At 39.6% G+C, this 13,310-nt stretch overlaps 2 protein-coding genes across 3 annotated transcripts; both read right to left on the minus strand.

Annotated features, from left to right (window-relative positions):
* Window positions 1-653: 653 nt before the first annotated feature.
* On the minus strand, window positions 654-4,762 carry LOC107755369 (putative all-trans-retinol 13,14-reductase). 2 transcript variants are annotated; one of them, XM_016572146.1, is made up of 11 exons: window positions 4,465-4,762; window positions 4,004-4,134; window positions 3,674-3,915; window positions 3,395-3,590; window positions 3,110-3,307; window positions 1,935-2,054; window positions 1,672-1,810; window positions 1,471-1,580; window positions 1,223-1,389; window positions 982-1,138; window positions 654-902 (listed from the first exon to the last, which is right to left on the minus strand). In XM_016572146.1, the coding sequence occupies exons 1-11, from the start codon at window positions 4,596-4,598 to the stop codon at window positions 757-759; spliced, it is 1,740 nt and encodes a 579-aa protein (XP_016427632.1). In that variant the 5' UTR covers window positions 4,599-4,762; the 3' UTR covers window positions 654-756. The 2 variants fall into 2 exon arrangements, with proteins under 2 accessions (XP_016427632.1, XP_016427631.1); XM_016572145.1 differs by having other exon boundaries at window positions 4,004-4,186.
* Window positions 4,763-8,322: 3,560 nt separating this feature from the next.
* Window positions 8,323-12,065, minus strand: LOC107755370 (putative all-trans-retinol 13,14-reductase). Its single transcript, XM_016572147.1, has 11 exons — window positions 11,906-12,065; window positions 11,629-11,811; window positions 11,287-11,528; window positions 10,987-11,182; window positions 10,683-10,880; window positions 10,444-10,563; window positions 9,465-9,603; window positions 9,258-9,367; window positions 8,998-9,164; window positions 8,732-8,888; window positions 8,323-8,493 (listed from the first exon to the last, which is right to left on the minus strand). The coding sequence occupies exons 1-11, from the start codon at window positions 12,063-12,065 to the stop codon at window positions 8,348-8,350; spliced, it is 1,818 nt and encodes a 605-aa protein (XP_016427633.1). The 3' UTR covers window positions 8,323-8,347.
* Window positions 12,066-13,310: the final 1,245 nt, after the last annotated feature.

A 13,310-nucleotide genomic window follows, 5' to 3' on the forward strand; every position in this document is an offset into this window, starting at 1 on the left:
GACCAAAACCGCTCTCAAATCCCAGATATTTCTTCTCTGGCTAATGTCAAAGCGATGTGATTCCCTCTTGAGGGAACTACAGAAAAAAAACGAAAAAAAACAACTGCAGTTTCAGACCACTTGGTTTAAACCGCACATCTGTCATTTTCTCTAGCTTCCAGCTCCTCAATTGTAAACTAGTCACTCATTTAAAAACCAGTTTTAAAAACCATGTCCTGATGAAAGCTAACGTCTCAGTGCATCAGTTTAATCACTCTAATAGATATGGTGTATAAAGTAACTCTTTTTGCTAATGCAACTTAAGCAGCACTGGTGTCCGGTTGTGGGCTAAAAATCCTTGAGCAACTGTATGAAGCAGCAGATGCAGCACTATAATGCTGCCATCTAGTGACAAACCATGAACAGTTAACCAACCAGTAAGTCGGAGTCAAATTGAAGAGTTAAGGTGAATGGCATACATCCACCTGGTATCTCGAAGTGCTGCAAGTCACTGGATATGCTAAAGTTCGCCAAGTTAGTGATGCCTCTAGAGTCACATTGAAGTTTCCAGTACAACCACTTGTGTTGTCAAGTCTGACTGCATAAGTCTAGACACCTAGTACTGGCAGCATGAAGACGCATATTCAACTATGAATACTATTACCACTAACACATTGTACATTATTCACATCTTTATTCAGAGTTGCAGGGAACAAATGTGCAGCAAAACCGCAAGAGAATAGCATCAAGAGTACAAATATTATACCACATATATTCTCACTCTACTTTCTTGACCACCTTCCTCTTCAGTTTCTTTTGCTGGAGCAGGAGGTCAATATACAGACAGTGATCCATAACAGTTGAAGCACAGAGAAGTCCACCATGTAGAGCACCAGAGTAACCACCAGAGAAAACATCTTGCCCTGAGGTGAAACAAAACAACTTCATATAGGAAATTTAATATTCAGACCACATCCTTTTAAACTTGTAATGGAGTAATACCTGACAGGTAGAGGTTCTTGACAGGAGTGTTGCACCTGGTCATGGCAATGTTCAGAGGCTGGTATCTCTCCAGACTGTGCTCTGCGGACAGCATGGACCCATATGTGGCCTTCAGCCCATGCATGTTAATGGGAGTGACTGCATGCAACATTGCCAGCTACAAAAGCCACAAAAAGACCACTTAAACCACATAACACTTCTGTAACGTCGCTATAGTACAGTACTCATAACCAAAGTTTACCTTCTCTTTCAGCTTGGGGAAGTGGACACAAGCCCAGTCAAAGAGATGATTAGCAAATCTCATCTTGTATTTCTCATACTCCTCACCCCTTTCAGGCTCATTGACATTGTTCCACTGTTCAAACCACTTTGGATTGACCATAGTGTGGATCACCATACGTGACTGCCCTAAAACACAAGCCACACACTGAGACACTTTAGTTGGTTTGTTTACATTGTTTTGGATGTACAATAGTGCAAAAATTTAACCTGGGAAACGAGTGCATGAAGTGGGATCCTTAGCAGAGGGGAAGGAAAAGTACATCATGGGGATGTTGTCAGGTGCGATGTCCTTGTCTGAATCAAAGTACTCTTCCATCCTAAAGCAATAAAATTAAATTGCTAAAGAGAATATAGACTTACAGTACGTTTAAATGCAGAAAAGAGTGATTAATGGACTTGTGCACCTACATCTCATCCATGTTGTTGCTCTTATAAAGTCGGATGTTAGCTGAAGAGATGCCCAGTTCTTCCGTAGTTGCATTAAAGCCTGCAAACACCTGGAAAAATCCTTTGCCTGGTTTCAGAGTATGAAGATAGTCTTGGACCTCTGGGAAAAGCAGATGTACACATTACCCCAGAAAAATCTACCCAGTAATACAGCACATGTTATCAAGTAACATCAGGTTATAGCAAGAAGCAGTACAAGGTACTGAAAACATTCGTCCACTTACCCGGATTTGCCTGAAACTCTGGAGGCAGAAGCTTCTTGAAGGTGGTGAACACGCCAGCATCAGAAATAGTCACAGGAGCCAGAACTTCAACATCTTTACCTCCGGCCTTCACGGTCACTCCTGGTCAAAGACAACACGAATATGATAACCGTTGTTTTATGCATCTGCAGGTACTGGATGCCCCAATATGTAAATAGACAACACAATCTCCGCAAACTTACAAGTGACATTGTAACATGGCCCTAACTCATACTGTGGGCCTGTCCAAACACCCACACTTGTGGTCTTTGCACTTGACATGACGCATTTCCTGCATTCAGCCCAAGTGTTCAAGTGAGCATGAAGACCACAAGTGTGTAGATATGCTCATTACCTGATGGGCAGTGTTGGGGAGTAACTAGTTACATGTAACGGAATTATGTAATTTAATTACAAAATAAAAGTAATTGTAATCAGTTACAGTTACTAAGAAAAAATGTGTAATTAAATTACAGTTACTTATGAAAATGTTAAGGATTACAAAGGGGGTTACATCTGATTTTTTTCACACACACACACTCCCACATACAGATTTAATTGAGTTCTTCCATAAATTGCAGTGACTGCTCTAAAATATGAAACACCAATGTTTCAGAAGTTTATAACATGCTTATCCGATAGGGTTATTTTTTTAAGATCAACTGTTTTTTTCTAAGGCATTGTTAGATTCCAGTGTTTACTGTCATAGCTATGTAAAGATTTGATTCCAAAAAAAAAAATTATTGACTTGCAGTAGTTTGCATTTTATAATAAACTACTGTTCGGTAGTCCCTATAACAGACAACAACTTAATTTAGATTGTCACTTCTAATTTTGTGATGAGCAGTTGCAAATGTTGTACAAAATACACTCATCTTTGCACAACTTGGAACACTTTGTTCTACTACCAAATTATATGCAATATAACATGACACCTTGGCAAAAACTCAATTATTTTCCAGAACAAGACACACGGGATACACTTTGCCTTAAAATACACCCCAAAGTGGTTTAAGAGTGTGGATTTAGTATGCATTGAGGGCACTGAGCTTTGATTAAGACCTGGGACAGTCTTGCATGCACATTTCCTGTTGCGTGCATATAATCAAGCGGCCAAGACCGCAAGTGTGGGTATTTGGACAAGCCCAGTAACTCACCATATGCACTTTGTTTTCCATCAGCTAGAATGCTGGACACAGGAGCATTTACAAGGACTCTCCCTCCATGCTTCTCCAAAACCTGGTTGATGTGGTATGGGATCTCACTGGCACCACCCTTTGGATAGTACACACCACGCTTTGAGTGGTGCAGGAAGAGGGCATCCATCATGCAGCTGGAGTTTTTGGGTGGGACACCTTGGAGAAAAAGTAACTCTAGTTAAAATGCTCAAATACATTAAATGCAAAATAAGTTGGGAACAGGAGCAGGCATTCTACTCTTACCAGAAAATATTTGAGAAAACACTGTGAGGAGGTCCTGGTTGCTGGTAAGAGACTTGACCATGTCTGTTGTACTAGTGCTGGAGTACCTGAAAATTGGGGATATTAAATCAGCGATTCCACTCCACAGTATGAAGCGAGCAAACCAGAGTGGAACCATCTTCAGCATACACAGGAGATGGATCTTCTTGGAACAGATCTAAGGAAGAGACAATTTACAGGACATTAAAGACCATACGCTGATAATTGATAAATAAAAGCTTTAGAGCATTGAACAAATACCTTCATGATTTTGAAGAGCTCCTCTACTGCCTTGGTATCATTGGGAAACTGCTTCTTAAGATGAGCCTCCATCTGCTTCTTGCCACTGTAGATAGTGTATTCTTTACGCTGAGTTCCTGTACCAATAACAACAGTGTCCACATGGGAACCCTGTTCAGCAAAATGCACCTGGCCATCAGTGATCAGATCCAATGCAACTTTCAGGAAGCCGTTTTCATGAAGTTGTCCAATATAATGGAAGCCTGACAAAAATGTTCATTGAATAAGTGATGTCACGACATTCAGCTTTTGATCATTTACGCAGCTCAAACATCACTGAGGGCATCTTACCACAGTCAAACTCAAAGCCCTTCTCAGTGAAGGTCTTACACAGGCCTCCCGCCTGTTTATCTTGCTCCAGCACCAGTACGTTCTTTCCTAGTTTGGCTAAAACTGCCGCTGCTGTCAAACCACCGATACCGCTGCCAATCACAATGATGTCCACGTTTTTGGGTACTTCAAATTCATTAAACTCTATAGGCCATGAAGTAACATTAGTTAGCAGTAGACATTTGTCACTTGCACCAGCGCTTCTCAAATCTGCCTGGGGATGCCCAACCACTGCATATTTTGTATGTCTCCCTCATTTAACACACCTGATTCAACTCATCAGCTCATTAGTAGAGACTGCAAGACATGAACTGGGTGCAGCCTATGAGCTAGACATACAAAATGTGCACTGGTTGGGGGTCACCAGAACAGGTTTGTGAAGTACTGACTTGCACACTACTTGCAAACTAAAGCTTACGTACCTTTCCGAAGAAGTCTGTCCTTTTTGTTTTGGTCTACAACTAGTGGGCCCAGAGGGCTGATGGTCCCCTTGCACAGTCCACTTCTCCTGCCAAACAGATACCAGTATGTGCCACGAGCCCAATCCACAAGCCATTCCAAGAAAAGCAGAATCCACCACATCTTCAATTGCTAGAAAAAGATCAGCTGGTGTTTTCAGTTTCAGGAATGACTGCTGGGAGAGAAACCTTTAATGAGGTGCTGAAAGCTCAATGAGCTGCACTTCCCAGGGACGGCAGCCAAGAGTTTAGTGTTGGTGATTGAGTTAAGGCCTTATTTATTAGTCTAAATTATGGGTGGAGAGAATTAACTTGCTTGACTATGATTGGTTTGACCTGACAGTTTAGCAGACTGATTGCGTTAGTTGCTCATAATGATTAACTCTTGTTTTACATAAATGTGGGAACGCATGTATTTTTCTTATTATTATTATTATCTGGTGACGTATTCAAATCAGCTTGACTTGTCGTATGATTTGGAGAGATCGATTCCTTCCTAATCAACTTCCTCTGAGAGAGTTGCAGACAGTCAAACAACAAACATTAACCCATGCAATCTCTTTAATGTCACTGCATCTGCACTTGGATCAGTTATTGTAAGTTGTATAAGTGATAAATCAGATCATTGATTTACTTTAAATATATTCATGTGTTAAAGTTGCGCGTTTCATCATCCAAATGTGCAAATGTGTAAAAGCAAACATTACAAATCACTGGTCGATCACACATGAGATACGACATCTGCACAACCACATACACTGGCTGCATTTGAAAGCAAAGGAATTGCCTTGCAGCCCAGTCAGTCAAATGTGGCAGTGTTTTGTGCATAAAGGTAATTCAGGCTTCCAAAGCATCATAACACGTCAAATGATCTACAACAAATTCAAGTGAGCTTTAAAGAGCACAAAGCAAATTTTAGTGATTACACGGGAGTCATAGTTAAAAAAAAAAAAAACACTTCTTTCCACCAACTGCACAGACAGAACATTCTAGGCAGCATAAGAATAAAACTGACTGGTTATTGAATTGAATTGCTGGAAAGGATACCTACAAAGGTAGGTAGCTTGTTTGTTTAGCACTAATGGAACATAGTGAAGGGGTGACCATCACTATGCACCACTCACTTCAGGCAGAGCATTTGAAGTGAACACTTTGTAGGGAGCAGGGCAATTGGAGTCTGACAAAGTCAATTCTAGACTTCTATTATTTTCTCCATTCTGAAGAAAAAAAAAGAAGAAAATAAAAAGGAAGAAGAAAATAAACAGTGCATATCACAAGAGACAGACAATAAGTATATTTTGCTCTTGATTGAAGGTATTGATCATTTGCGATTTATATATCCATTACAAGTCTTACTGATCCCAAACTTTTGAACGGTACTGTGTATGTGTTACGGGGCAAACGAGACATGAGACTTGCGGATCCATCTGCAAGCTTTATTAAAGAGACGTGGTAAACAGGCAGGGTCAAACAATGGCAAACAGGTATATGGCGGGCAAAACACAAGAATAGTCCCAGGGCTAGCGTAGGTCACCGATCGGCAGACCGAATCACAGGGGCGAGAGTGCTATGCAACAGTTTGTGTTGTGCGAGAGTCAATGTAATGGAAAGGGTGACCTCTGGTGGTGAATAAACGGAAGTCCATGGACCGAATTCGTGACAGTATGTCTGTATACACAAAAAAAAAAGGAAAAAAAAATATATATAGGTATATTCTTTATAAGCACAGTAGCTTATACATGATGCTCTTGTGTTCACTTACCTCTTGTTTAAAAACAGGTCGCGTTCAAAGCCTCCCTCACAATACAAAAATTTATACTGAATTAGTAAACAAACCAGAATAAATCTTTGGTAACACTTTATTTTGATAGTCCACTTTAGGCATTCTACTACCTATAAGTAACTTTGCAACTACATGTCAACTAGCAGTCAGAGTATTAGTAGACTGTCTGCTTAATATCTACTAACACTTTGTTTTGATGGTCGCTTAACAGACGCTCTACTGACTATAAGTTACTTTGCAAGTATGGTAACTTATTCTACTAACCTTAAACTAACAGTCTACAAATGCTCTAATGAGAGTTAGTTGACATGTAGTTGCAAAGTTACTTACAGTTAGTAGAATGTCTAAAGTGGACAATCGAAATAAAGTGTAACCAAATCTTTTTATTGAACAAAACCAAAAGATTTGAGTCTGGCGTTAAGACTCTAGTCTCTCGATTGCCAACACCTCGGAAATTATTCTTTTTGGGGTCGACTCCCAGCCTGTTAACTTACGATTTATTTACTTGAGTATGATCTCTTTGTACAACGCTTACCACGAAACAACAAACAAACAAGAAAACAAATAAATATTTGTGGAATATTTTGCGTAACTCCCAACGATTCACCTCAACTTTCCAAAATGAATCGCCAGGGCGTGACGATAGAATTCAGTTAATCACTTTCTTTTGGACTCAGCATCTCATAATGCCGTTAAAAACGCAAATACAACTTTAATTCTCTTTAGTTTCTATTTTGCTTTAGCTGGCATCTACAAGCTTTTTACGCACATCATTCGATAGTCACGCATGCGCAAAAGCGTGCTTTTCGTACGGTGGCGGAGACCCGGAGATATTGGAGACCCGAGAGAGCTCAACGCGCTGCAAATGAAAAAACACATGCAAATAGAAAAAACACCTGCAAATAGGATGTATCGATTAACCGCGAGCTGGTCGAAAATCGTTTCAAATATGTGATGATTCAAATCGGTTGAGATGCCAAACAAATCGCGATACAATTGGAGTAGGAGTTTATATGAATGTATCTCTGAGGGGAACTGACTATCTTTAGAAAAGTTTAGGTGGTATTTTCTTTTCATCTTGCCTATGAACAATGCATATTAAAGCAGTGTTCATAAGAGCAGCTCTGCTTTGTTTACAGCGGTAACCCAGGAAACACTGGATCATTGCTGCAGCTCTGCTTTGTTTATTTTCAAAAAGAAACGTGCAGCAATAGTCTAATAAAACGACACCTTTTCATTTTGTAAAAAAACATTTTGAGGAAATCGAATCGTGAAATCAAAATCGTGAATCGAATCGAATCGTGAGTTGAGTGAATCGTTACATCCCTACCTGCAAATTAAGAAAACATCTTCATCAATTCGACAACACACGCGCTACAAATTCTCACAACACAACCAAATACAGAAACGCGATGCAAATACTCACAAATGTAGAAACTCTCTGCAAATTCTGACAAGACAAACAAATACAAAAAAAAGCAGGATTCTACATGTGCGAACTGTTTTTGTTTGTGTTGTGAGAATTTGCAGCGCGTTTCTGTATTTGTTTGTGTTTGTGAGAATTTGCTGCGCAGATTTCCTTTTGTGTGCTGGGAATATTGCATTGCAAATATTTCTGTTGTCTTGGTATTTGTGAGTATAAATACAATTTAATTAAAATGTATTCAAATAATGTGTTTGCAGCTGGATAAGTCATTGGTGCCTTAGATGTCAGGCAACAGTCCATTCATTGATGACATGTTACACACAAAATGGCAAAACTGGCTGTTTGGTCATTTGTACATTTTTAAAAGAGTGTGCAAAAGAATGTGCAGCACATCGGACAAATGTACAGCAAAAGAAATGGTTTTTGATCAAGCTTTGTACCATTTTGGTCCTTACTAGCAGTTGACATCACTGAACATATAATATAAGGGTTTGTACAGGTAGATAATGATAGTGACAAACCCTCACTGTTTGTTTTGCTGTTTTTACATATTAAAACCACATTAAAATGGGGATGAAATTGATTAACGACTGATATATTAATCTCGGCGGCCCTTTCACATATTTTATTTCATTTTTTCACTCTAGTTTCTTGACTGACTTCCTCTTCAGTTTCTTTTGGAGGAGCAGAAGGTCAATATACAGACAGTGATCCACAACACTTGAAGCACAGAGAAGACCACCATGTAAAGCACCAGAGTAACCAGCGGAGAAAACATCTTGCCCTGAGATGAAACACAAGAAAATACATTTATAAGTTCACCAGGCAAAACATGCAACTGTCTATAATATGCCACTGAAATATCCAATATTATTAAAAGGCTTTCTGGAATATTTCTGATAATTCTGACTGATCGATCACAGCATTTAGCTGTCAAATATTTCTTAATAATCCAAGAAATCGACTTCCTTCATTGCTGTGCTCGTGTAATGTCTTCTTGTCACTCAAACTCGGAGTATTACCTGACAGGTAGAGGTTCTTGACAGGAGTGTTGCACCTGGTCATGGCAATGTTCAGAAGCTGGTATCTCTCCAGACTGTGCTCTGCAGACAGCATGGACCCATATGTGGCCCCCAGCCCATGCATGTTAATGGGAGTGACGGCATGCAGCATCACCAACTACAAAAGAAAATAAATTCAGATCATTTATTAAATCGTTTTAGCCTTTTCAACTTTATTACAGTTCAGTTTTTAAACAGCACTCAAATATGATGCACGACAAATTTACCTTCTCTTTCAGCTTGGGGAAGTGGACGCAAGCCCAGTCAAAGAGATGATTAGCAAATCTCATCTTGTATTTCTCATAATCTTGTCCTCTTTCAGTCTCACTGATGTTGTTCCACTTTCCAAACCACCTTGGATTGACCATAGTGTGGATCACCATACGTGACTGCCCTAAAAATGCAAATAGATACAGACAAATAATTTTGAGTTGTTGTCCTGACTGTATAAAACTTTGAAGAATAGAGCAACGGTCATATAAGAAACCTGAGAAACGGGCGCACGAGGTGGGATCCTTTGCAGAAGGAAAGGAGATATACATCATGGGGATGTTATCAGGTGCGTCCTCCTTGTCTGAAGCAAAGTATTCTTCCATGCTAAACATTATATACACATAATATGCTTTATTCCAATCACTGTTAACACAAGTACTTTAACAGCATTGAAGAGTGAACGATGGACTTGTGCACCTACATTTCATCCATGTTGTTGCTCTTATAGAGTCGCATGTTGGTTGAAGAGATGCCCAGTTCTTCTTTAGTGGCATCAAAGCCTGCAAACACCTGGAAAAATCCTTTGCCTGGTTTCAAAGTATGAAGATAGTCCTTGACTTCTTTAAAGGGCAAGAGATGAATGTGTTACCACACACCATCATATGACCATTGATGGGCTTTTGAGTTCATAACTTTGTTCATAGTATCGCATATATTCACTGTAAAAAATGACCGTGAATTTAACGGTAAAAGACTGTAAAAATGCTACAGTAAAATCCTGTTAAATGGTTAACGGTAAATTCCCCTACTATATACGGTGAAAAACTGTATTGGACATTACATGTATTGGACATTAATTTTACGGTAGTATACCATTTTTGGAAGTGGAAAATACCGTATAATTTACAGTGAATAACCGTAAATTGACATTCCCAGTATTCCCTGCATTACATTTCAAATTTGATGTTTTTTTGTTGAAATAACTATGTTTCTTTTTAGTTTTTTCTTATCAGTTTTGTATATTATCGTTGTGCGTTACACCTAATGTTGTTCAGTTAATGTTTATTGCATTATTTCAGTTTCATGTGTGTTACCATGATGGTGTTTGGTGTTTGTGTGAATGACACTGTGCACCTTCTATATATGTTATTATTTAAAAGCTGCTTGTGATGGGCTTTGGTTCATCATGTGACTTTCTCATCACCACCTGCGTTTGGTGGTTATCAGTGTATTACAAAGGTACAAAACAGATTTTAGTACTTCAATAGGTTGGTATATAATAACATTTTATCAGTTAATGAAATTACGGTATTTAACTGTAAATTTAAGTTACAACCGTAAAACCTAAAACGTTGCTACCGTATTTTTTACGGTAAAATTCCGGCAACCACAGCTGCCGGTTTTCTACCGTAAATTTTACGGAATTTTTTTTACAGTGTTGAAGATGTTCACTTGCTTACCCGGATTTGCCTGAATCTCTGGAGGCAGAAGCTTCTTGAAGGTGGTGAACATGCCAACATTTGAAATGATCACAGGAGCCCGAACTTCAACATCTTCACCCCCTGTCTTCACAGCCACTCCTGGTCAGACAAAAAACAATGCATTTTGAGAATGCAAATATGTAATGTAGAACCCATTTTGGGTTCCAGTGAGGCTGTTGAACATCCATTGTTGTCTCACGATCAGATCACAAACTCACCGTACGCATTTTGCTTTTTATCAACTAGTATGCTGGACACAGGAGCATTGACAAGGACTTTTCCTCCATGCCTCTCCAAAACCTGGATGATGTGGTACGGGATCTCGCTAGCACCACCCTTAGGATAGTATACGCCACGCTTGGAGTGGTGAAGGAAGAGGGCGTCAATCATGCAGCTGTTGTTTTTGGGTGGGACACCTTCAGGAGGAAAACAGTGTTTCTAGTTGAAACTTCTCCAAAAGAATTTAATAAAATAGCTCAATGCAAAATAAGTTGGGAGCAGACTAGAAATTTCTTCTCTCACCATAAAATATTTGAGAAAACACAGTGAGGAGGTCTTGGTTGCTAGTGAAAGACTTGACCACGTCTGTTGTACTGGTGCGGGAGTATCTGAAAATTGGGGAGATCAAGTCCGCGATTCCACTCCACAGTATGAAGCGAGCAAACCAGAGTGGGACCATCTTCAGCATACACAGCAGATGGATCTTCTTGGAACAGATCTATTAGGAAAATATGGAGACATTCATATATAATTCATAGGGCATTTAAAGGCCATACTCTGCAAAGTCTGGTTTTACAAAAACGTCAACAAAATCATAAATACCTTCATGATTTTGAAGAGCTCCTCTACTGCCTTGGTATCATTGGGAAACTGCTTCTTAAGATGAGCCTCCATCTGCTTCTTGCCACTGTAGATAGTGTATTCTTTACGTTGTTTGCCTTTACCAATAACAACCGTGTCCACATGGAAACCCTGCTCAGCAAAATGCACCTGGCCATCAGTGATCAGATCCAGCGCAACTTTCAGGAAGCCGTTTTCATGAAGTTGTCCAACATAATGGAAGCCTTTAAGACAAAAATAGATCATGCAGTTATTAAAATGCATTCAGCATTTCATCAAGCAATCATTTATACAACTCCATGAACATTGCTGAGGTTATCTTACCACAGTCAAACTCAAAGCCTTTTTCAGTGAAGGTCTTACACAGGCCTCCTGCCTGCTTGTCTTGCTCCAACACCAGGACTTTCTTTCCTAGTTTGGCTAAAACTGCCGCTGCTGTCAAACCACCGATACCGCTGCCAATCACAATAACGTCCAGGTTTCTGGGCACCTCAAACTCATCAAATACTGTAGGGTAAGAAATGGAGAATTAGTCAGTATTATACATGTTTGCATTCAAGTTGTTTTACAATTCAGTCTCTCTGATCTAAAGCTTGCTTACCTTTTCGAAGCACTCTGTTCTTTTTCTTTTCATCTGTAGCTAGTGGGCCTGGAAGGCTTATGGTCTCCTTGCACAGTCCACTTCTCCTGCCAAACAGGTACCAGTATGTGCCACGAGCCCAGTCCACAAGCCATTCAGAGAAGAGCAGAAACCACCTCATTTTTAGTTGCTGGAAAAAGAAGAGCAGTTGAAGAGCAGCTGCTGTTTCAGTTGGAGTGTCTTCTGGAAGATTTGACCTCTGTAAGGTGAAGGAAGCTCATCTGGCTCTTTTCAAAGCCAGGAGTCTAGTGCTGGTGGTTGAGTGCAGACCCTATTTATTGGTCTAAATTGTGGGTGGAGAGAATAAACATGTTTTATCAACATCTGTGTACCTTGATTCAATCAGATTCACAGACTGATTGTTTTGCATTTAGTTGCTTGTCATGGTATTGCATAAGATGAAGGTCAGTGTGGGAAGGCTTTTTTTTTTTATCTTTTAGTAAATCACCTTGATTGTCTGTATTGATTAAAGAAATGTTTTACTCCGCATCAGCTTCAAACCCATGCACTTTCTCTTCTTTATCACTTCATCTGTACTTTGTTCAGATATTTTAAGTTGTAGATGAATAGTTTTGCAAAGGCTGCAGAATTGAAAGACGCCCCAGTACCAAACAATTGGGAAATCGAATCAATGTTTTTAGGACAATGTCCAAACTGCTAGTCCACATACTGGCACTCAATCATCAGCACAGGTGGTCTTTGAGAAGCAGGAATATATGAGAGTTTTAGAGTATTGAAGATATTAATGAGTTGTAGTACCAGAAAGTAATTTCAGTGGTGATTTTCCCCCCTCAATGCAATGTCTATGCATCACAACTGCTTCTTTAAAACTCTTGGATGATCTTCCAATTAAAGGTTGGAATACACTACACAACTCTGAACACATTTTAAAACACTACACATCATACACGTTGATGTTGTAAATGGTTGCATTTTTTTTTTACTAAGCTGCTAACAGCACTGGTTAATAGTGTGAGTGGGGTGTTAACTCACTGGGACATTTGAGAATTGCAGTCTCAGTTCATTCGTGTGAGCATGCTTTACTCCCCTACAAAGGCAAAACATTTTTAAAGGGGTCATATGATGTTGCTAAAAAGAACATTATTTTGTGTATTTGGTGTAATGAAATGTGTTTATGCGGTTTAAGGTTCAAAAAACACATTATTTTCCACATACTGTACATTATTTTTTCTCCTCTATGCCCCGCCTTTCTGAAACGTGTCGATTTTTACAAAGCTCATCGGTCTGAAAAGCGAGGTGTGCTCTGATTGGCCAGCAATCCAGTGCGTTGTGATTGGCCGAATACCTCAAGCATGTGACGGAAATGTTACGCCCCTCACCATACTGTGATGATGCCCTGTCAGGC

This window comes from Sinocyclocheilus rhinocerous, unplaced genomic scaffold, assembly GCF_001515625.1.
Source record: "Sinocyclocheilus rhinocerous isolate Xijiao unplaced genomic scaffold, SAMN03320098_v1.1 scaffold1013, whole genome shotgun sequence".
Taxonomy (NCBI): Eukaryota; Metazoa; Chordata; class Actinopteri; order Cypriniformes; family Cyprinidae; genus Sinocyclocheilus; species Sinocyclocheilus rhinocerous.

Excerpts from the sequence above, each read along its gene's own strand:
- LOC107755369 (XM_016572145.1), bottom strand. The coding sequence starts at position 4,624 with ATGTGGTGGATTCTGCTTTTCTTGGAATGGCTTGTGGATTGGGCTCGT. Across the intron at positions 2,055-3,109 it reads TGGAAAACAAAGTGCATATG|GAGTGACCGTGAAGGCCGGA; the intron begins GTGAGTTACTGG and ends GTCTTTGACCAG. Across the intron at positions 1,390-1,470 it reads TTCATGCACTCGTTTCCCAG|GGCAGTCACGTATGGTGATC; the intron begins GTTAAATTTTTG and ends CTTGTGTTTTAG.
- LOC107755370 (XM_016572147.1), bottom strand. The coding sequence starts at position 12,065 with ATGAGGTGGTTTCTGCTCTTCTCTGAATGGCTTGTGGACTGGGCTCGT. Across the intron at positions 11,812-11,905 it reads GAACAGAGTGCTTCGAAAAG|TATTTGATGAGTTTGAGGTG; the intron begins GTAAGCAAGCTT and ends CTTACCCTACAG. Across the intron at positions 10,881-10,986 it reads GTTTTCTCAAATATTTTATG|GTGTCCCACCCAAAAACAAC; the intron begins GTGAGAGAAGAA and ends TTCCTCCTGAAG.